At 31.4% G+C, this 25454-nt stretch overlaps 1 protein-coding gene across 1 annotated transcript in view; it reads left to right on the top strand.

Annotated features, from left to right (window-relative positions):
• The first annotated feature begins 100 nt into the window (after positions 1–100).
• GramD1B (GRAM domain containing 1B) overlaps positions 101–25454 on the top strand; it is a 115539-nt gene continuing 90185 nt past the window's right edge. The window contains exons 1-5 of the mRNA XM_035370952.2: positions 101–738; positions 11693–11788; positions 19375–19774; positions 19947–20031; positions 21784–21887. Coding sequence (XP_035226843.1) covers positions 563–738; positions 11693–11788; positions 19375–19774; positions 19947–20031; positions 21784–21887 — 861 coding nt within the window. The 5' untranslated portion in view covers positions 101–562. The remainder of the gene's footprint in view (positions 739–11692; positions 11789–19374; positions 19775–19946; positions 20032–21783; positions 21888–25454) is intronic.

The following is a 25454-nucleotide window of genomic DNA, read 5'->3' as shown; positions in this document are numbered from 1 at the left end:
TTCTTTAACATCTTATTGAATATTTCATGCGCTGTTTTGAAATAATTGATTGATTTTAAAACTGTATGTGTGCAGAAAAATAATTATTTCAAACTTACCCTTTCGCCTGACTTTGATTAATTTCCAAAGAATATTGAACTATTATACAATTGATTTGCTTATATACGTATAAAATATCTATACTTTTGTGTTTTTATTCATTATTTTTCTCTTCAGCATGTAGTTGTTGATAAGCCGATTATCAAGGAAAATCACCCTAAGTTACACTAGTGAAATTCCACACCTGCGCTGTACCTCCTTATGTTTAAAGGACATTATTATCATTAACGATTTAGTCATGTTATTGTTGATGTGTTTTCGTTTCCGTGTGGTTATAAATATTTTTTTAATATAACATTTAGTGGAATTTCCCAGGATGGCAATCTACCGAATGTTTCTTGTTTATGTATTTGGGAGTTGTGTTAAGTATTTGTTGTGAAAGTTGTGCTAGATTTTTGTTATTGTGTAACAGAAGATTTTAAGTTACAATGAATTTACGTGTTTGGTGACTATAATTTTAATAATGTCTAGCACTAGAAATTCTGTATCTGAAAATCAAGCATCTGCTTCGGAAAATGAAAGCGATCGCTATGATACGAAAGTGATTTCTAGTAAACAGCAGCGCAATACTTCCAATCAAAACAAAACGCTGCATGCTAGCCAAGGTTTAGAAGATTCTCATTCTCCGAGCAGTCAAAAGTAGGTATATGTTTGAGTTCCTGTTTACACCATATATTTTATTGGAATTCATGTTATACAACAAATTTAAAAAAGTTTATATTGTTTCCTTTAGATCATTTGTTATGCCTTACTAACTGGTTTGACCCAGGAAACACTGTAATATATTTGAATATTATGCAGTTCTCGAGTAACTTTCCCTTTTACTTTCCCGTTTTATTATTCTTCAGGAAAACTGCGTACTGTTACGATATTTATTGATATCTTAATCCTGCTCTTTAAAATATGCAATGTAGTTTGTTTACTTTATTTGCATTGCAAGATCTGGTTTAAAAAATTTTCAAAATAAGTTTAATTATTGATTACTTTATAAAGTACAATAACAATTCTACCTCTCTTTTTAATAATTAGTAGGATCACAGTTTGAAAAAAAAGTATTGATGCAATTTGTAATAGGAGTGAAAATTTGGTTTAAAATACTATCAGCTTGAACTACTTTTGTGTGATAAATTATGGAAGTGTGAATAAAGCATAAATTACAGTATACAGTTAAGAGTAAAAAGTAATATTTCGTGCATCAATATTGTTATACATGTGTGTTGTAATTTAATTTAATAATGAACTTTTATATGTATATCAGATTCTTTTTAATTTAATTATTAATTCCACCGACAACTTTGGTAGATTTTTTTTTTTTTTTTTCTAAATTATTGACTTTAGGTTATAAATCATTTAGATATCGCCAGTAATGTTTTGATTGCATATTCAAAATTGTTTCAATAGTTTTTTTTGATAAAAAAAATTATTTAAAAAAATTAAGGGCGTGTTCTTATATTGCTAATGATTTTCATTACATAATATATATTATGTAATGAAGTTCCAATGAAGAAGAAAATGTAACTAAATTGCAATTTTGAGCATGGAGAACAAATTTGAGTTGTAGTAATGAGAAGAAAACACTTGTACACTTAACATAAAAATGTTAAGTTTGTGCACCCTTATGTAAAAATCTTAATCTTGCTGAAGTGAAAATATGCTAGAAATTTTATCTAACAAAACTGCTTAATCATGAAAAATATTCACTGCAAAATTGGGAAAAAGTGCACAATACCATACTCCTTACGCGTTTTTCAAAATAACACATACACATAAACCATGTACACGCCGACTTATTTTTACTTAAAAAAAATCCCAGAATTGCACAAAAATGGCATTGCGCACACTGTTCACTATATCCATGTACACTGCTTTTTTCTCATAAATTAGAAAAATTTCACGAAAATATATGACAATTTTCTCAATCTTTAAACCCGGTAAAAAGAACATATATGAAATTACCTGATCGCGAAAAAGTATTTACCCTTTCCAAAGATGAACATTTCCACATATAAAATAAATAAAATATCCAAAAACTTTTACCTCTAAATCATCTATTACATTATACACGTCACCAACGAATTCATACCGCAAGCATTACAAGTACTTAGTATCAAATATTTAAATTATTTCCATGCACGTTTACTTCAACTTAAATGTGTACCAAATTCCTACAAACATAAAATTCACAAAATAACTATCATTTAATTAAAATATAACGAAACCATGTACACGCCGACTTATTTTTACTTAAAAAAACATCCCAGAATTGCACAAAAATGGCATTGCGCACACTCTTCACTATATCCATGTACACTGCTTTTTTCTCATAAATTAGAAAAATTTCACGAAAATACATGACAATTTTCTCAATCTTTAAACCCGGTAAAAAGAACATATATGAAATTACCTGATCGTGAAAAAGTATTTACCCTTTCCAAATATGAACATTTCCACATATAAAATAAATAAAATATCCAAAAACTTTTACCTCTAAATCATCTATTACACTATACACGTCACCAACGAATTCATACCGCAACAATTACAAATACTTAGTGTCAGATATTTAAATTATTTCCATGCACGTTTACTTCAACTAAAACATATACCAAATTCCTACAAACATAAAATTCACAAAATAACTATCATTTAATTAAAATATAATTAAATTCAAAAACACTACTTAAAATATAAATGAGCACATACATTAAATTAATACATACATAAATACCCATTTCGAATTCACTTTAGTTACGGCCATGGGATCCAAAAATTCACGAACACTGTTTCACACAACACAGAATAAAGCCAAATACAAAATTTCCAGATTTTTTCCCGATTTCCCCCCTTTTCCGATTAAAGAACCGTAATTCGTCCATTAATATCACATGACATATCCCATGATCTCTCATTTCCCTCCCACAAAATAATGCGTAATCGGAACTGAGTACTGCTCACATTATTACCAAAGTCCCAGGTAGTAACTTTTATCGCCTCCAAAATGTCGCCAAACTACCAGTTACCATATTGTAAAGATCAACCGTAGTCTGTTACTTATGTAAAATTAATTTTCTGCTTTCAGATATGATATTTTTATTATTTTTAAATTAGAATATATCGATAATATCTTAAAAAGTTGGAGAATGTCATTGTTATGTTGTTCTGAAATATTTTAGAATTAAAATAACAGTTAATTTTTTTTAAAACTCTTAATGTATATCTTGATGTAGTTGACAGGCTTATTATTAATAGAGATTTACAGAAGTAAGTTTGAATAAATGTCATGACTTATTTTGAGATGACGAGACAATGATTTATTTAGAAATTCAGCAGTTCTGTATCTTGAATAGGAGTTTATGTCCAGTTTTATAATATTTTATTTTATAATGCCCAGCTCTTTGACTTTTGATGAGTCAGTTTATAGATATTTATTATTAATTAAATTAATTTAAATAATTTTTTTAAGTAATGTAAATTTTTAAGCAGAATTTTCTGGGATTTTCCTTGTGGTTTGTAATACAGTATTTTGTCTGTGGTTTGTAATACCCATTTACTTATTTATTGGGTAATTTCTGTGAAATATGAAGTCATTTAATTTTTAAGAATAGCTATAAGACGACGGAACCGGTTTCACAACAGCTTTATTCAGCATTATTAATTATATATTTGATATACGTCAAATGAAAAGAAAGTTTGTGAACTTTAGAATCTCATCCAAATGCTTATCATGTTAACTTCATAAAGTTCTTCTGCTGTAATGTATCAATAACTGTAGATCTAGTTATTTTCCTGTTGTAGTCTTTTAAGGTAGTGGATCTTGAATCATGCAGCTTTCTCCTTTGTTGGTATCTTTAACATGATTTGAATGATTATTTGCAAACATACATGGTCCCGAAATCCTTACTGCTGATATTGCAGGATATGTCTAGGATATGCTTGTTAGCTTCCTTTTGTAGTTACATTAATGACTCATAAAATGATTCTAAAAGACAAACAAACATCTATTTAGAGGTAAATCATACTCATTACTTAATAACCTACATATAAGGTAACGTATTCTTAAACGTACATAACATATGTTCTTACTACATAGTACCGATATACATTTCAGTCGTACATCATTTGAATATATTTTTAAAATTATAAATAGAACAACATCCAGAAATTAGCTATTGTCATTTCTCAATAGATATTTTGTCTAATAACAATAAATAATTTACAATCATGCTTACATTCGATCATCCTGACTTTTCAATTGTCCTCAATTGAACCAAATCTTATCATACATTAAAATGACAAATAAACAAAACAAAACAAAACAAAAAAAAAAAGGGTTGATCTTTACAATATGGTAACTGGTAGTTTGGGGACATTTGGAGGCGATAAAGGTTACTACCTGGGACTTTGGTAATAATGTGAGCAGTACTCAGTTCCGATTACGCATTATTTTGTGTGAGGGAAATGAGAGATCATGGGATATGTCATGTGATATTAATGGACGAATTACGGTTCTTTAATCGGAAAAGGGGGGAAATCGGGAAAAAATCTGGAAATTTTGTATTTGGCTTTATTCTGTGTTGTGTGAAACAGTGTTGGTTAATTTTTGGATCCCATGGCCGTAACTAAAGTGAAGTCGAAATGGGTATTTAGTGGTATTGAAAAGGGTAGTAATAAATGTTTGTTTAAGGTTGTGCGAGATAGAAATAAAGATGTTTTATTAAGTTATTTATTTTACCTGGTACCTTGCTGTGAAATATAAGTATGATTTTAAAGATCCTGAAACAGAAAGAAGAAAAGTTTATCGGACACATAATCAAGATTCTGAAGAAGATTAGGTAAGTTAGTATTTTTAATTATTTGAGGATATTATTTTTATGCATTGTTCTAAATGTAAGGTGGAAAGGAATTTGGTATTATTGGGAAAATTGTTATTAGCAATGATTTAAAGTAATTAGGATTGTAAGGTAATTTTTATTAATTTAATGTATGTGCTCATTTATATTTTAAGTAGTGTTTTTGAATTTAATTATATTTTAATGAAATAATAGTTATTTTGTGAATTTTATGTTTGTAGGAATTTGGTATACGTTTTAGTTGAAGTAAACGTGCATGGAAATAATTTAAATATCTGACACTAAGTATTTGTAATGGTTGCGGTATGAATTCGTTGGTGACGTTTATAATATAATAGATGATTTAGAGGTAAAAGTTTTTGGATATTTTATTTATTTTATATGTGGAAATGTTCATATTTGGAAAGGGTAAATACTTTTTCGCTATCAGGTAATTTCATATATGTTCTTTTTACCGGGTTTAAAGATTGAGAAAATTGTCATGTATTTTCGTGAAATTTTTCTAATTTATGAGAAAGAAGCAGTGTACATGGATATAGTGAAGAGTGTGCGCAATGCCATTTTTGTGCAATTCTGGGATTTTTTTTAAGTAAAAATAAGTCGACGTGTACATGGTTTAGTGATATTTTAATTAAATGATAGTTATTTTGTGAATTTTATGTTTGTAGGAATTTGGTATACGTTTAAGTTGAAGTAAACGTGCATGGAAATAATTTAAATATTTGATACTAAGTATTTGTAATGCTTGTGGTATGAATTCGTTGGTGACGTGTATAATGTAATAGATGATTTAGAAGTAAAAGTTTTTGGATATTTTATTTATTTTATATGTGGAAATGTTCATATTTGGAAAGGGTAAATACTTTTTCGCAATCAGGTAATTTCATATGTGTTCTTTATACCGGGTTTAAAGATTGAGAAAATTGTCATGTATTTTCGTGAAATTTTTCTAATTTATGAGAAAAAAGCAGTGTACATGGATATAGTGAACAGTGTGCGCAATGCCATTTTTGTGCAATTCTGGGATGTTTTTTTAAGTAAAAATAAGTCGGCGTGTACATGGTTTATGTGTATGTGTTATTTTGAAAAACGCGTAATGAGTATGGTATTGTGCACTTTTTCCCAATTTCGCAGTGAATATTTGTCATGATTAAGCAGTTTTGTTTGATAAAATTTCTAGCATAAGTGTAATTCGGCTAGTAAATTGTTGGAAGAAGTGTTCAGTAGATAAAAAGAAAAGAAACATGTCTTTACTTCGGGAAGACAAAATGGCGGTGGGGGAAAAAAATAGAGGGTTGCTGTAGGAGAGTTGGTTGCCAAATATTCGCCAAAAAATCGCCAAGTTACCATAATGTAAAATCAACCAAAAAAAGTAAGAAAAAAAATAAGATGAAGTATAATTTAAAAAAAAAAATGCGGTACAATTCCATTTTGAGGATTGTAAAAAATTGCAGCGAAAATATATGCGCAAAAACGCCAAATCTAGCAAACATGGCCATTTAACAGCGCGCCAAATCTACGCGCGGGTTTCAAATTGCGCAAGTTTATATAGTTCTATTTCTTAAGACGCCATTAAACAAGACGGGGGACGAAAGATTCCGCGAGAAAACAAAATAGTTCTAAAAGTCACCGTTAGGGGAATATTTGGCGCTGTGTAATAGAAAATAGAGTTTTAACATATGCAAATTAATACGGAATAAAATTACCTTTTATTATGCACATTTTTTGATTTAGTTCAAGTGCAATATGGCAACACTTTTAAAAAAGCGTAAAATCTACATAAACACCGATAAAGTCTTGTGATCTGCATGTGTCTTGTGATATCATGTACGCTGAGCAGAAGAAGAAGTTCTTTATTCAAATTTCACGTTACATCTATTCGCACAGAGTTTGGGTTTTAAAAGGCAATGTGTTATGTTTCGAATCAATCAGATTGAAAATTTTTGTACAATGTCTCCTTCTTTAGTTGAGCATGCATTACTGGTCAAATTCTTTTACCTCAACCAGTGCAATGCGTCAGCCGCTCTTCGTGCTTTTAGAACGCACAAAAAAATGCGTAAAGGTAACGGTCCTGTGTCAGTTAATGGGCTAAAAGCAATGGCTGTGACGTTTGAGAAAACAGGTTCTCTGAAGGTTCAGTCAGGCAGAGGACGAAAACCTGTACCACAGGATACAATCGAAGCAGTTGCCACGGCGATTGTCGACAGAGGACCAGACAATATTGCTGCCACTTCTAGCGCTCGTGGAGTAGCTCGGAATATGGATATGCCTTACAGTATGATATGGAAAATCTTACGAAAGATTATCAACTTCTATCCGTACAAGGTCAGCCGTGTACAGAAATTACTGTACCCCGACCATGATAAGCGATTGACTTTTGCTCTCACCTTTCTTGCCAGAATGGAGGTGGATGAAGCTTGGCCGTTGAAAATCTTATGAGGAGACGAGGCCCATGTTTACTTGAATGGAACTGTGAACGCAGAACTGCCGAATTTGGGATGACAAACCACCACATGCAATCACAGCAATTCCCTTACATTCATCAAAGGTAATTGCTTGGTGTGGGTTCACAGCAGAATTTATCGTAGGTCCATTCTTCTATGAGAACATTACCCCGACAGGACCGGAAAGCTGTTCTTTTATTGGAGAGAAATATCGCCACATATTGAACAGCTTTGTCATTCCGGCACTTCAGCAAAGACAATGCCTGGGGGAAATCATTTTCATGCAAGATAGAGCCCCTCCACCCGTTGCTGTACAGGTGCAACAGATGCTACGACAGAAATTCACAACACAAAGAGTCATTAGCCACTACTTTCAAACTGCATGGCCACCTCGGTCGCCTGATCTTACCCCATGCGACTTCTGGCTATGGGGTTACCTTAAGTCCAAGGTCTATCAAGGATTGGTTCAGGACCTGGCTACGTTGAAGGATAACATATCACGGACTGTACGGGAGATTCCTGCAGACATGTTACTTTCTGCTTTTGTGCATACTGTGCACAGAATGCAATATGTGGTCCACAACAACAGCAGCCACATTTGAACCTCATTTGAATGCAAAATAAAAGGTAATTTCCGTATTGATTTGCATTTGTTAACACTCTATTTTCTATTACACAGTGCCAAATATTCCTCTAGCAGTGACTTTAGGAACTAATTTGTTTTTTCGCGGAATCCTTCGTCCCCTGTCTTGTTTAATCTTCCTATAAAATGTGGCTTCATTCTCACAAATAGATCGCGCTACAGAACACTGTGAGCACTGTCAGTCTAATTATGGCCACCCGGTACGTTTACCAAAATTTCTGTAAATTGTTCTTTTTCTTCAGGAGATAAAATTTCACTTAGTTTTAATCGTAAGTTAGAATCCACATTTAATTTTGTTCTGAACTTATTTTTTCAAGATAACATGGAAAAAAATCCTTGTTCACACATATAGGTTGTGCAAAAAGGCAATAAAAAATTAATAACTTTGTTTGAAATGCTCCTAAATTCTTTTTTCGGTTAAGCCAAAAGTTAAATATGTTAATTTTGAAATCTTCATTTAGAGTTCGATCATAAAAAATTTCTATCAATTGTTCTTTTTCTTTACGAGATAAAATTTCAGGTATATTTGAACAAAGTTGATTTCTAATCCAATTTTTGGTTTCTTAAACCTCAGGAAAATACATGTTAAAATTATTTATCAATGAAAATCAGTGATTTTTAATGTTGGATGCTAATTCTTCTATTTTCAAATTATTTTCGGTAAGAAATCTTTCTAAAAGTGGCAGAAAGTGTAAAAAATTATTATCAAATTCTTTGATTATTAGATCGAATTTTTTCATCATTGCTTTTATTTTATCTCTAACTGTAAACAAATTAACTTTTTGTCCTTGTAATCCTAAATTTAATTTATTTAACTTTCTAAAAATATCAGCTAAATATGCTAAATGCGCCAACCATAATTCACTAGATACACATTTTTGCAATTCAAATTTCGAATCACAGAGGAAAATTTGAATTTTTGATCAAAGTTCAAAAAGATGATTTAAGCCTTTGCCTCTGTATAACCACCTTGCTTTGGAAAGTAACAAAAGCATTTCATGTCCGCTGCCCATCTCTTGGCATAAATTCGTAAATATTCTTGAATTTAAAGCTCTGCTTTTAATAAAATTAACAATTTTCACAGATTGATATAAAATGATTTTCAGGCTTCAGGAATTGTGTTGGCTACTAAAGCTTCACGATGTATGGAGCAGTGAGGAAATTTAGTTTCAGGTGTGACTTTCTTTATTTGAGAAATCACTCCGAAATGTTTTCCTGTTAAAGCTCGAGTTCCACTTCTGCATATGGCAATGCACTTAGTCCAAGGAATATCATTCTCAAGCATAAAATTATCAATTACTTCAAAAATTTCATTTGCAGTTGCTCAATCAGGAAGAGATTCACAAAATAAATACTCTTCAGCAATTTGTTTATTTTCTTTGAAAGTATGTAAACTAATAATTGAACACTGTTTGTTATATCAATATTTTCATCCAATTGCAATGTGAAATATTCACTGTGTTTTTATTTTTTGAATAAGTGTCTCCTTTATGGAATTTGCCATTTTATGAATTCATCGACTTACTGTCTCATTTGATAATGGAATATTATTAGCCACTTTTTTGTTAAATAGTGTTAAAACTATATCTTTAGCTGCTGGTAATATACGGTTTTCTCCAACATGTGAGCCTGCCCACTCTGCCACCACTTACCAGGTAACTAGCTTCTAAAGTTTTTTTCACTTGAAGGAACAAAACCTTTCCTTACTTGTCTACTATTTTTGAACGATAATTTTCTCTTAAAATATTCTTCAGATTTATCCTTTAAATCAGCATGCGTAGGATTCAAGATGTCTTTTAAGAAACAATGGTTTCATACTTTAATTGGATGATAGTTCACCGCAAGCAACACATTGAGGTTGAGGGTCCATTTCATCTCCATTCGAAGTAAATCCAAATGATAAATAACTGTCATTATATTTTGTAGAAACAATTTTTCTGTTCTTTTCAGTATAAATAATGCTAGTAGATTGTCCTGGTTCCATCACTTGGGAATCGTCACTTTTCCACGTAGTCCATCCTATTCATTTTTCCATTTTGAAAAATCTAGTGTTGTTTTATTATTTTTTCACAAATATTTAAATGCACAATATATTACAAGTTCTTCAAAAACAGACGGCTATATTCTCAGATCACATAGAAATATAAGGAATGCAAAGCAGCAAGAAGACAAACTACCTGCTGTTAGAGACAGCAAACCGACATAAAAAATTATTCTCATTGAAAATGCAGCAATATGAACCTGGAAATGGAGACATAAAGTGCTGGCAGGCTAATAAATCAATAAACTCTAAGAGAATCAATGAGATACTATTATCAAAATAAATATAAGTTCCTATAAAAATAGGAACTTATATTTATTTTCTATTAAATGCAGCATCCATTTCTACCACTCCTTTTAAAAACATCGTGGCAATTCATCATCATTTTAAGGCAAATTTTGCTATTTGTACAGCTAAAAAGAATATTTGTGAAACATAAAACATGGAAGAACCACTAAAACTGCCATGCAGACAGATCATTTGCCTCTTGCTAAAGTCTATAAGCAACTATTGACCTTGAACAAAGCTCAGATTGCATAAAGTTACGAGTGTAGAGGAAAAAACTCAATGTTGGGGTTTTAATTTTTGAATTTAATAGTTAAAAATACTTTACTTCTTTGCGTACCACCTATTTTTCTCTTGCGTACCACTAGTTGAGGACCCCTGATCTACGTGTTTGTGCATTTGTGAGTTAATTTTTTTGTATATTTAACATGAGAATAATTATTTCACGATGCCTCCCAATGTCGATTTTTTTCTCCAGTTCCAAATGATCATGTGTCGATTTGTGACTCTCGCATCATACATATGAAATTCTATCTTCTTCTTATAATACTGCTAAGAACTAAGCAACTGAAGTGACATAAAAATTAGCATCATCTGATTTCTGAATAGCAAAACAAATATATAGGGAAAAGTAATAGCTTTTTATTAGTAATCAGAAAAGTGAAATAAGTCCTATACTTAGAACAGAATATTAATTTAAAATAGTATCAATACTTTTTAGTATCAATACTTAAAGCAAGAAACAATAACTTTAAAAAAAATCGCAGACTCAAAAGAATTAGCACAACAGAGTTAACAATTCAAACATGAGAAAGCATCTAACAATGGTTAAGAATAAATTAACTGAAAAATAACATTCTAAAGTAACTGATAATTAATTAAAAGAAGAAACTGAGATTTGAACAATAGAAAATCAGTAGTCTGGTATTAGAGTTTTCATATAATGACCAAGAATGAAATTACAATCCATAACATATGGAATCCTCAAAGACTGAGTCTGTGATGATGTCAAAGGTCATGTGAGCTTACAAATTTATAATGTCACAAAAGTCATGTGATCTCTAATGTCATGGGCTACTTTTTGAAACTTTTCGAATTTTCACTTGCTACTTTAGCTCAAAAATGTCTAGCAACATTGATGTAGAGTGTAGGTATATTTGCACATAATTAATATCCTTTCAAGATTTATAATATAGACTAAACAATACATGTTATGCATCCCGTGAAGCCAGGATATCTTTTATTGGCCCTTGTGCAGAAGTTGGCCACCACTATGTTTTATTATTATTAAGATATTTAATATTTAGTTTTTCTTCCCTTTTGATTTTAGGAAGCGATATAGTGGTTTATCTGTATCAACTACTCATTTGTATCAGTCTGAAGTCGCAGCTGATGACGTATCTTCTAGCGATGGCATTACTGTTAAGTATGTATATCTGTATATATATAAATAACTTTTTTTTGTAATTTGACTTTTTTAATTAGTTAAACTTTTTTACATAACAGAAAACTAATAATTGCTTTGTTTGATGTAGATCTTTTAATGAATCATATTAGCATTGTAGTAATAGATTTTTCAATAATATTTTATTGCATGCTCTGTTAATATACATACATTTTTAGTTAAATGTATTGAATGGCCTGGTATAAACAAAATTAGTTAAGTGTATTGAATGACATGGTATAAACAAAATTCCCAAATAAAACAATAAGCTATAATGATGTAAACCGAGCTACCAAAATAAATAAAAAAAGAAAATTATCATTTTTGGTAAATTTAGAATAATTTAAAATGTTTTTTGTGTAGAGTCATGACACTGTTATTTTTTTTTTACGAGTTTAAACAGTGTTTTAAATGCATTTTAACACTTTTGTACAAAACTTCAATTTTTAAACATTTTTTCATGAAAAGTTACTAGTTAAAACTAAATGTACTCGGCTTAAAATTTGACTAAAAAATTTACTCCCGTATTGAACATTCTAAACATCTTGATTCATTCAAAAAGCTTCTGGTATGATATTTATGTAGAGAAGATATGATGTATGAGCATCACTATAATCATCGCTGCAACTCATCAACTTATTGCTAAACTACGGTTTATTTATATACATTAGAATGGAAAGAAAAGTAAAAAGAAGAATTTAGAATATTTTCATACGTCTATCCTCACTATTGTTCACCTCTCATTTGACTGTGCACTCATCTAGGTGGCACTTTAACATAATCTTACTCAGTTAAAGTTACCAAATAAATCTGCCATCTGACATCGTTTTCTGCCCTCAGATGATAACAGCAAATAGTGAAATTTAACTTATAACGTACAAAGTACGGTAAAAAAAGGAACTAATACTGTTAAACAGTAAATTAAAATCTTAATTTAATACAGATAAATAAAAATAGTATTCTATCTGGATCTTCTAAAAACAGCACCCTGGGGAAAAAAAGTAATAGTTAATAATCATAATTGAAGAAAAGATGGGTATGATTAAAGTCCAAACGTATAGTTCAGTGCATATGAGAGAATATCCATAAAAGGCTAAAGTTCAGGTAATATGTTCTGATGAAGTCCAAGGTTTCATAGATTGTGCAAGGGCTCGTTTTCATAGGTCCATTGAAGAAACCACATCATAAGTTTCATTTGGCTTGTTTTTCTTATATGGTCTAAGAAACTTGTGTTTCAGTTTAAGACCAGGTCCATATTGTGTATGTTTGATTGCCAGTACATCATAAAGCTGGAACTTTGGGGTGGTTTATGTCGCAGGTTGTAATTTTTGCGATTATCGGCTTGCTCTTTCAAAATCTATTATTTAGCATCTTTGCAAAGATTATCATGATGAAATCTAACTGGATCTCTGCATTTAACAGCTCTAATTTTATCATGATTAGCAGATTTCATTTTAGTTCCAAACATTAGTTCGAATGTAGTTGTATTGATACTGTGTTGATATGTTGAACCTCATCTACATGTGTATACCATTTTGACAGATTTTGAATCGATAATTTGGAGAGAACAGAAATTATGACAGAATTCAGTCTCTCAATTTGTCTATTGGCACGAGGCAGGCCTGTAATTATTTGCATATGCTGGATATTGTTGGTTGAACAGTAATCTTGAAAATCTTTTGAAGTAAATACTGAACCTTTATCTGAAGTTCTATGCAAAGGATTTCCTAAGACAAATTATTTATTTTCCAATTTAGATATTAATTCAGTCCTAGTAGATTTTGTCGAGTAAAACCCTGCAAACTTATAAGGTATTTCTTCCGCCTTCTTAGCTTCGTGGTGTAGTGGTCTGCACGTTCAGTGCATTTGAGAGGTCTGCGGTTCGATTCCTGGCGAAGGCGTTGCATATTTTTCATCCTGCCTGCTTCCAAAAAAGTCCTAATGTCTATTACAGTGGCACCCGAACTAAAAGGGTGTTGGACGATGATTCTCCACACCCAGGATTTGGCGATTGGGAACCCTAAAAAACCCCAGTTGCCCTTCAAAAGGGGAAGTATATAAGGTATTTCTCCTGCCTTCTTAGCGAGCCTTCGTGGTGTAGTGGTCGGTACACTCAGCGAGTTCGAGAAGTCTGCGGTTCGATTCCCAGCAAAGGCATTGTATATTTTTCATCTTGCCTGCTTCCGAAAAAATCCTAATGTCTCTACAGTGACACCCGAACCAAAAGGGTGCTGGATGATGATTCTCCTCACCCAGGATTTGGCAAATGGATCCTTTCAAAAAAAAAAAAGGGGGGGGGAGGGCAGAGTATATAAGATATTTCTCCCACCTTCTTAGTGAATCTTTGTGGCAGGGCTGTGGAGTCAGTAGGGAAAATAACTGACTCCGACTCCCGGAATTTTAAAGACTCGACTCCCTCATATATATATGTAAACATATATGCATGGGTCACAGCTTATTTTATTAATATAAAAGAAGTAATAGATGCTACAGAAAAAAAAAAAAAAAAATTGATGGCATAGCAAATTATATGTATTAATTAACATTTATTATGAAATGGAAAAACTAGCATTAGTTATTTCTAAGAAAAAGTAGAGCTTCAGCAAGATCTTCTTTGTTGGAAGGCCATAGATCCGATTTTAAAAACTTCCGAGAAGAATCTTTCCACACTAACTCGAGTAGGAGGAAGAGCTGTTATTTTTAGGACTGCTTTTTTTTAACTTTTCAGAATAGATTTTTATAAGTTCTAAAAGAGGTGTCTTGCAAGCGCAATCATATTTCTCTATTTCCTCAAAGGCCATGCAGAAATTTTGTTTGTATTTTTGCATTTTTATATATAAAGGCTCTTGGTTCTTTATTTTCATTCTCTTTGCCTTAGCCTTTTCAATATTATCCAAAAATATTTCTCAAAATCTAATTCATCACTGGAAGAGGATGATAGTGACTATTATCCAAAAATATTTCTCAAAATCTAATTCATCACTGGAAGAGGATGATAGAGACTCAATTGCAATGTCTGCAGTTTAACTGTCCTGATTTGAATTCTCCAATTGTTCTGAGAATAATTTCATTCTTAATGAAAGTTCATAGATGGCTTTCTTTGCGGTTTTAATTTGTTTGTCATCTAAGAAAATTCGGGGTTTTGAATCAACATATATTGAACCCAGCAAGATCTATTGTCTAGCAAACTAGTTTCTCTTTTTTTCATTGAAGAAATGATTCCTTCTGCAATAAACATTGCATTTCAGAAAAAACAAACATCCCATTCTTCCATTTTCGCTTCCTATCAATTCTTCTAATTGCAGCCTTCTGATTGCAGAAAGAAAAGCTTTTAATTCTGCAAGATCATTGCACAGTCTTTCTGTTAGTGAAACATTAGGATTATCTACATCTTCTAAAAAAATTCTTAATTCTAACAACCTCTTTATCATCAAGTATGTACTTCCTTATCGCATTGCTTGGTGAATAAGTGCTCTTTTTCCTGCTCGCTTCCTAAGAATGGCATCAATTTTAGGAGTTCTTTGCTGCTATTACTGCTTACCTAAATTGACCAGTGATACTTGTAACTAAATGAAGTAACTAAATGAATCAGTTTAATCACTAATGGCAAATATCACATCCATCCTCCACCCTTATATTTATTTATTAGTAGGTGAATAAAATAGAAAATAACTATTTATTAATGTATATAGTTCGTAAATAAAAATAATAACTCTGCTTATCATTAATTTTTTTTCAATTCATTTTAACTTCATTTCAAATTCAAACTTTCCAACAAAAACTGGAGTCAGAGTCGACCTGGTTTTGCGACTCCAGCTCTGACTCCTTTTACTCCAAAATCTGCCCGGCTCTGATTCTGACTCCACAGCCCTGCTTCGTGGTCAGCACATAATTAAGAGGTCCATGGTTTGATTCCCAGTGAAGGCGTTGCATATTTTCAATCTCTCTTGCTTTCAAAAACTCTTAATGTCTTTACAGACTTTTAGAAATATTCAATTGCATCAAATATATACTTGTAATTTTTATCAACACTTTGGAGTCTTCCTAAATCATCAATGTGATATGTATGGAGTGGTGTATCTTGTTTGGGTATACAATGAAACATAAATTGTTGTTTGCCATATTTATGATTATTTAGTATGCAAGGAATACAATTTGCAAAATAATATACGAGGGCCATCCAGGAAGTAGATTACGTTTCCGTCTGTGTCCGCTAGGGGCGGGGCTAGCGCGGCCATCTTGGGGTCAGAGCGTTGCGCAGCTCAGTCTGCATCTAGCCGTGCTAGTGAGAGGTTCGTGCTGTGCTCCGTTCAGATACTGTGACGGTTTGAAATGTCTGCGTTAATTGAAAATCCTGCGAGGTGCGCTCAGTAATAAGGTTTCTGACTGCAAAAAACTGTAAACCGATAGAAATCTATCGCCAGCTTCGTGAAGTGTATGGGGACAACATTATCACTGAAGGTGGAGTGCGTCAGTGGGTCATAAGATTTCAAAATGGCCGAACCAATGTTCACGACGAAGATCGAAGTGGGAGACCCAGCATAGTGACCGCCGAACTTCTCGAAAAAGTCGATGCTAAAGTCCGTGAAAATCGAAATTTCACAATAACGGAACTTTCTTTGAGTTTTCCACAAATTTCGCGAAGTTTGTTGCACGAAATCATCAGCGAAAAGCTTGGTTACCACAAGTTTTGTGCAAGATGGATTCCAAAAATCTTGACAGAGGACCACAAAAATCAGCGAATGGCTGCAGCGTTGAACTTTTTGGACGCTTACCATAAGGATGGTGACTCTTTACTCGATCGCATCGTTACTGGTGACGAAACATGGGTGAAACATGTGAACTGTGAAACGAAATTGCAATCAATGCAGTGGGGGCACACAAGTTCTCCCCAAAAACCCAAGAAATGCATGCAAACAATGTCGGCAAGGAAGATGATGGCGACTGTTTTTTGGGACAGAAAAGGTGTAATTTTGGTGGACTTCCTGGAAAGAGGCACTACAATAAACTCTCAAAGGTATTGCCAAACTCTCCAAAAACTCAGAAGAGCAATTCAAAACAAGCGCAGAGGAATGTTGAGCTCTAAGATCTTGTTGATTCACGACAACGCCCGGCCCCACACGGCAAATGTCACTCGTAAAGTTCTTGAATCTTTTAAGTGGGAGTTGTTTCCTCATCCGCCGTACAGTCCCGACCTGGCACCGAGCGACTTCCACCTATTCCCAGCAATGAAGAAGTGGCTGGCTATGCAGCGTTTTAATGACGACGCACAGCTGCAAGAAGAGGTAACGAAGTGGTTGAAGGCGCAGGCGGCCGAATTTTTCGACGAAGGAATTTCCAAGCTCGTACATCGCTACGATAAATGCCTTAATTTGTATGGTGACTATGTAGAAAAGTAGTATTTGAGTGTGGCTTTCATCTGTATATAATAAAATTTGTTTCCTATACTTTGTTTATTTTTTTATTCCAAAACGTAATCTACTTTCTGGATAGCCCTCGTAGTTACCAATTTTATCTGTAAGTTTAGGTATGTAAAATTCTTGTTTGATGAGATCTTCAGTTTATTTAAAAGTGTCCACAAAGATATGCATCCTTAATTATATCAGTTTGCATTGATTTTGGTACAACAAGTAATTCATTACTGTCTACAAATTAATAAAGTGTATCAGCTTTAGCACAGTAGTCATTGTAAGGTTTAACTTTTAAGACTTTGTTGAGAGCTGGAATGTGATCATCTTGCTCTTGCGCATTTCGTATTTTCAAAAGGAGGCTATCTTCAGTGATGACTATAACGGATCTGCTCAATGCGTCAACCTGTGTCATTTGTATTTTCTGTGTTCCATTTTGTACTCAAAATTTTCGAACATCGGTGCCCAAGGTGCTATTCGTGTATTTAAGTCTTTCGTTTTCATTGTCATTTTGAACGCATTACAGTCATTAATAATTTTAAAGTGTTTTCTAAAATATAAATTCTAAAGTTTTTCAAAGTTTAAATGGGAAAAAAGGGGAGAAAACTGACAGCTTTAGGAAACCCTGTATGAAATTCTGTACTCTAGTATTCTAGGTTTAAAAAAAAATTCTATCAAGCGATCTTAAGACATTCGCTAATACGGAAAAATTCAATTCATTCCTGAACATTGTTTTTGTCCAAATGTTTGTAAACTGAAATTGTTTTCTCCGCAGGAATTAATATAAAACAGACGAAGTCTCTTCCTGTACTGCAGATCATCACTTATTTTAAAGTATGCAGCACTACTTTGAACACAAGTTCATATCACAAAAATAAAGAAAATGTTAAATCTAAGACACTCCCCTCCAAAAAAAAAAAAAAAGTAAAACACAATATTAAAAAGATAAAATAGAATTTTTTTTTTTTTTGGTCATTCTACCACACCCATTTAAAGATGACTGGATGGCATAAATTTAGCACAGTAAAGAAGAGAAAGTAAGATGTTACTGTTTGGGTGACAAGTTCCCTTTATAAAAATACTGGATAACTGTCCCTTTTTGGAACGTCTCTTATCTTTTCTTTGTCTCTCAATACGTACTATGCAACTGTGTGTCTCTGGGCTTCCATATTACTTAAAATTTATCCAGTGTGATTTGCTGGTGTCTGCATTTTAAAATGTTTCTAAAATGGGACATGACATTGACATCAAATATACTTTGCTGTAGTTCAGTTTTGCTTTGTTAAGTCGATATCATTATATGAAACTCTGTACTTTGCCCCATTTTGCAGAGATAGCTCAGATCAACAAACTAGGTTTATCTTTTCTTCTTTCCTCTTTCTCTGAAAACATTCTTGCACTATTGCCTTTTGTTGCTACTTTTACAGTGTTTCAGTTCTGTCTTGTTTACTTCATTTTTATGGTCTTCCAATAACTGTTGTATGTCTTAATTAACTCCATTCTCATGCTTTTACCTAGATAAAATATCATAGGTAACTTATCTGCAGTATCATAGATAAATAAATTGCTTACTGCATTATCTGATCATAATTTCCTCCGAGTTAAATTCATTATCCTGTACATCATTTGATGCCATGCTCTGTTAATAAGAGTTAAGTGATGGAAAGTATTAAAGTGATGAGTCTAGAAGTCTCTGAGTGTTAACTATATGGTATAATTGAGAGGTTGCCTCAAAATACCTCTGAAAATCATTTGTTGCTGAATTTTTTACTATTCTTTATTTCTATTAGTTGGTAAAGACTTGGGTTTACAAATTTTGTCATTACTTATTACTTTTTGCTGTTATGTACGTTCATGCATCTTGAGTGTTGCATAAGAATCATATGACAGTAATTAATTATGAAATGATGCAGTTCAGAAAGATTAATTAGCATATTATTATTTATAGAATAGAGAGGAGACATAACCAAATTAAAAAGAAAGCTATTAAAAATATCTTACACATATATATTTTGCTCGATATATATATATGTAAGTTATGAAATAAAGATGGCTTATATTAAGAACAATGGGCTTAGTACATTTGTTTTAAATTTTTATTATTTCATTATTATTTTAATAATTTTGGGTTAATGTATTTCATTTTCTTTTAAATTTCAGGAATACAACCTCTAGTGCTAGTTCAGACAAAGACAATAGTTGTAGTAACAATTTAGATGCCAAAAATGTTCATTCACCAACACCATCAGTAGTATTAAATTCTGCAACTAGCTCAGTCACCTCATTAAATACAAATTCTAGCTATAAAGATGAATCATTTGAGAAGTTTAATGACAATCAGTCAACAACCGATGGATTATGTAATATGTCACCAGGCTCAATAAGCCAAGAAAGTTCTTTATTCCCTGATAATTTGAGCAGATCATCTGAATCTGGCAAGTCAGTAGACTTGGGACTGCAAAAGACGCCAGAAATTCATACGTCGAAGTCAGATGTAAGCAGGTCTGATAAAGTTAGGTGTACAGAAAAGAAAGAAAAGAAAAAGTCATCCTGGTATAATGTTAGTAAATTGCTCTTTTGTATTTCATTAATAGAAATTCTAGTAATAAAGTATATTAAATTTTCAAATATTTAAAATAGCTTCCTAATTGGAGTAGTAAAATTATTCTCATTTAATTTTCATATCATTGAGCTAAATATATAATAGTTTTTGATAGAATTGTATTTTTTAGATGCTGAATCCTACATATAAATCTCGGAGTGATGATTTTAAACGCCTTTTCAAGGATCTGCCTGATTCTGAACGTTTAATTGTTGGTAAGTTTCTGTGAATTGAAAATTATTTTAAACGAGAATGAAATATTTGACTTAGGTATAAAACACAGCAGGATATATGGCATAAAAATCTTCCTTTTTGCAGTAGAGCTACTGGCCATTTATATCTAATTCTGCTATTTGTAATAAGGGAGTATTTTGTTTCAACAAAATCAGGCAACTATAGCTATTATTATTATTACTGTAATTTTCTTTCCCTGTTATCGTATTTAAAAATGTAACACACATTAGCTACAAAATAAAATTTGAAGAAAAAGTTCTTGTGTATTAAAATATTTTACATTTGTAATATAATAAAAGTAAATAGTTCATTTTACTGTAATGCAGTATTAAATTGTATCATTGCTTAGAAAAGTTGCCTTTACAACTAATGGCATGCGAGATCCATTCTTAAAACAGGTGATTGTTAGAATATTTTTTCAAAGTGATATAGCAGGAAGTAAACTTTAGCTAGATACAGTTGCTCCAAGATATGGTAACAAATCATTTGTTTTTCATGCAAACTGCACTAAATGTAATCTTTTGGACTATGAGTAATCTTTTGGACTATGAATATCATTTACAAAATCTGTTTTTTCATATCAAAAGAAATTGGTTTTAAGTCAACACACTGAATGCTTCATAGAGTAGTTGGTTGAAAGTTTGTCATCATTGGCAAGTGTGATGTCAATATAAAAGGTTATTATACTGTTTGGTATTGAGTTACTAATATTTGAAAAAAAGAAGTGTTTTATACATCTATGCATGAGTCGTTTCTCCAGTTGCTGTGAGTAGATTGTCACATGGTAATAAAGCAAAAGTTAAAGAATTGATTACCACGTTTTCATCAGAGATATAAGTTGTACAGTACTGATGAACTTTTGTTGAGTGTTTAGTTTGAGATGTATGTCAAGTAAAAAGTCAGTTTACTAATAAATTATTAGTTGTATAGATTTAAGATAATAAATGATTGTATTTCTTCAGCATGGAGATATTTTATTTAGTCATAAACTGAAATTAAGTATCAGGATCTTTCACATACTTTATTAGTAAAAAATGTCTAAAATGATGGGAACTTTTGTGAAGTATTTTGGGTTTGAGATTGGACCAAGCAAAAAGATGGCTGTATTACCAACAAATTATTATAGATTTAAGCTAATAAATGATTGTGTTTCTTCAATATGGAGATATTTTATTCAGTGGCGAAATGAAATTAAGAATCAAGATCCTTTACCATACTTACTAGGAAAAAAACATGTACTGTGTGTGTATGAAGCATTAAGCATATACTAAAGCGAGATATTACTTTTGGAATGTTTGCCTTCTCTAATATAAGATTTTGAGTAATTTTGACTGATATCTGTTATGAAGTTTTTAATGAAGGCTTCTTTCCCTTGATGGGTAACTCTGGGCTCAATTTTAAATTCAGAAATCATATCTTTTGTAGTGCTTTCCATCAAAATGTTTATGCAAGTTTGTTGCAAAATTATTGATTCACAGTTGTATATCCATTGAATTAAATCAAAATCATTTTATAAAATGCAGCCTTTTTAAAAATGATCTGCAAAATTAACTCTTTAAACATTTTAAATTTTATTTATGTAAAGCATTAGAAAATGTTTTAATTTTTCAGTTTTTAAAAAATTATATTAATCAGAATTATTATAAATAGATCTGCACTTTTATTATTTATTTTTAAAAGAATATCAAGTATGCCTTTCCATTTTGTAAATTTGTATTATCTATAACTTTCAGATTATTCATGTGCTTTACAAAAAGATATTTTGGTCCATGGAAGACTTTATGTGTCTCAAAACTACGTCTGTTTTTATGCCAATATTTTCAGATGGGAAACTTTTGTAAGTTCTTTAATTTTTGATAAAATTAACTTATATTTTAAAATATTGATTATGTTTTGTGTTTAAAGGACGTTTTTCCCTCTGTCTTTTTTCAGGGTTCGTACAGTCCTTAAGAGTCCTTAAAAGTCCTTAAATTTTTTGAAATCGATTTTTGGTCCTTAAAAGTCCTTAATTTTGTCCAAAATCAGTAGAAGGTCCTTAATTTTAATCATCTGAAATTTCTCTCTGTTTTTACAACTGCCATTTTGAGTGTGAATTAGCATTTTGGAGAAATATTTTTGGCAATTCACTGACGTGTATGGTTATCTTTTGAATGTGTTCATGGGTTATAATTTGTTTCTATTTCTAATATAAATGATGGGCTACTTGAGTTTCTAAGCAAGAAGTGAAACATAAGTTATTAAATGGTTCTAAATTTGACAACTTGTTAACATGTTGGCGATTTTAAGATCAGTTTCTATAGAAAATTTTTAATTCCGAGATCTGAGAATTTTTCGGCGTTTTTTTTAAAACATCATAACATTGATAAATTTCATTAAAATAATGGTAATATATTAGAATTATATTTAAAAAATAACATTAAAATAAAACATTTTTATTTTTCGCTGTCATATTATAAAGTTTTATTTTGGCAACTTATTATACAATATTTTAAATCTGTAAAATAAACAAGTTATATAGCTATAAAGAATAATTTACGAAACAACTCTTAGTAAAAGCAAAATTAGCTATGTAATTAATTAAAATGTCTTCTTTTTAATTTTTTCATAGTAAGCGTTTTTCCCATGTAATTGTCTCAGATTACATCATCCAACACCCATCAAGTAACCATCAACACCAACAAGTAAAACTTATTCTTTGCATCTACTGAGACTTATATATAAAACAACTTATCACCTCTGATGCTTTAATGGCTTATTGGAACCTTAAAGTATATTAACTGGGTTACAACCCCTGGAACTCCACACAAAGCTATGACATTAACTGCATTAAGCAGAGCTTGACTAACTTTCAACACTTGCCAACCGTGCCTACATCAGGCCTTTCAGGTTTGTTCCAATCAGCAGGTCTCTCTATAGACAAGTAACAGAGGGACAACATTCAGTCTTTTGTTATGAATCATGCTGATTATGATCTCACTTCTCATTTTAACCTATGCCGTTTGACATAAAATCTCCCTACTATTTGCTAAACCTCTAGACTGACCAAGTATGTGACAAAATAAGACATATATATGTAAAATAAAATTATATGAATCAGGATTATAATAAAACTATAAACATTAATTCTTCCTCTCTATTCTAAAATCGTAATAACTTTTCTGCATTGCGTAATTTCTAGATCACTCTATTCCCCGCGCAGCTCTGATGACGTAATAATTAAGAACTGAAACTGTCCTTGTAAACCAAAACTTTTCTCTTCGCGTGCTTCCATCTTTCATAACTACGCACTTCAGCTTTTGCTCTCTACTGTGCTAAGATGTAATTTTGCTGGCTTGCTTTCTATCCCTACAATATCAAAAATGTAAATCTTCTGTGGAAAGGCACGACTAGAGTGCCAAGTGATTGTGGCCACAAATATCAATTGGAAATAAAAATGGAATTAAAACTGCCTCGACTGCCAAGTTCTTTAAATACTACGCAATCAAAATTCTTCTTCAATATGGATCTAAGCACGCATCTACAGTGTTCCGTCATTTCCTTTGCTTTTATTATAACATATATATATATAAATTTTAAAAAAAATCATAAAGCTAACTCTTCTTTTAAATATGTCCAACTATTATAAGTGTAGAATATTTAATGCTGCTTGATAAACTGCATGAAGTTTATTTTATTCTCAAACTTATTAATAATTGTGTTAGTTAAATCATGTTTAGTAATAATGCATAATACTTAGGGATCTATTTTATTTTTAGGATGGTATTACAAAAGTGAAATTCAGGCATAGAGTAATATTTTTAATTGAATTTATTAAGTTTCCATTTGCTCATAGGTCCTTAATTTTTTTCATTAATGGTCCTTAAAAGTACTTAATTTCTGTGCGCAGAAATGTGTACGAACCTGTTTTTTGTTTTACTTTACCACAATTACCCACGACTTGCTTGCAAATACTTATTTATAATTAAATTTTGTTACTAGAACACTGATAAGACACATTTCTCTTTAAGAATTTTGAAAATAAAATTATTTAAGCAAAGGTTTTTTTTTTTTTTAACAGTTCCTAAAACTAAATGTTGTTACACTGTGTATTGCTATAATTCAGTTATCAATAAGCATGAATTTTTTTTTTATTTTAATGAAAATTTTATTTTTTCTTTTAAACTTAAATTTCTTTATGCTAATACTATTTTTATGATTTTTTATTAACACGTCTATAACCTAATTTTTCTGTTGTGGAAGATACAAAATAAAATTAAGATCATTAAGATTTTCTTTTTACACATACTTTTATTTAAAACCAAAAATCATTATGTGAGCTTTTACTCTTAAATCATTTATTGCTGACAGATAACACAGTAACAACAAAATCCAAATTGTTGATAAAAATCAGTCTGATTATAATTGGCCTATCAGTTGAATGTTATTCATGAAGATTGTGCTATTATCTGTTTATTATTTGCTAATCGGGTGTAAAGGATCGCATTAGTTTTTCTAAGTTTATGTTATTTATTCTTTTTTTTTTTTTTTGGATGCACATGAACACTGTAGATAAATTGTGCTATAAACAAACAAGCATGTTTTTATTTAATTTCCAGAATAAATATTTGTAATACTTTGAATCACTTTTTTTTTTTAGTTTTGTATTTTCACCGAGTAATAGCATTAATGTTTTATGATTGAAGTTATTATGGCTTGCATGTTTCTGGATTTTATTTGGCAGTGTGCAGCAGTGGTATGTGTCTTTTTACATAAATTTGTTTCTTCTGAAAATTATTAAGTGAGTTTATATATAAGATAAAATATGTAAATCATCTTTATAATTTAATTTAATAATAGCCTTTTAATACCTTTTTTAATTTGGTTACTTCCTCTTTCTTCTAAAAAAATGAATAACATTTCTGGAATGTGTCATTTCTAGATCAGTGTATGCCACAGAGCTTGCGGAAAGCTGATGACGTAGCTTATTTGAAACTTGAACTCAAAATTTTGAGAACTGAAACTTTTTTAACCTAAACCAAAATCTTCCTCTTGGTGAGCTTCCATATTGAATAAATGCACACTTTTAGCTTGTACCTCCGGGCTGCTTGGACACAATTTTGCTGTACTCTCTTTCTATCGCAACAGTATCACTGTAAAGTTTCTGGAAATAGGCACATTGAGAGTGGCAAGTGAATTGTGGCCACAAATGTCAATTTAAATAAAAACAGAATTTAATCTGCCTTGAATGCCAGGTTTCTTAGATATTACGAATGCAGCATATTAGCATACTGCAGAATTCATTTTCAGTACGTATCCTCTTCAATATGCCATCTGCGTGCTTCGTAATCAGAATTTCTGCGGTTCTACGTCTCAGTGTTCCTTATCAGTGCTTCTAAATTTTGTTTTTATTACATATATATGTGGG

The sequence above is a fragment of the Stegodyphus dumicola genome, chromosome 5, assembly GCF_044657685.1.
Source record: "Stegodyphus dumicola isolate Sdum_Otavi_A_Nest chromosome 5, ASM4465768v1".
Taxonomy (NCBI): domain Eukaryota; kingdom Metazoa; phylum Arthropoda; class Arachnida; order Araneae; family Eresidae; genus Stegodyphus; species Stegodyphus dumicola.
This window is presented reverse-complemented; position numbering and strand designations above follow the sequence as displayed.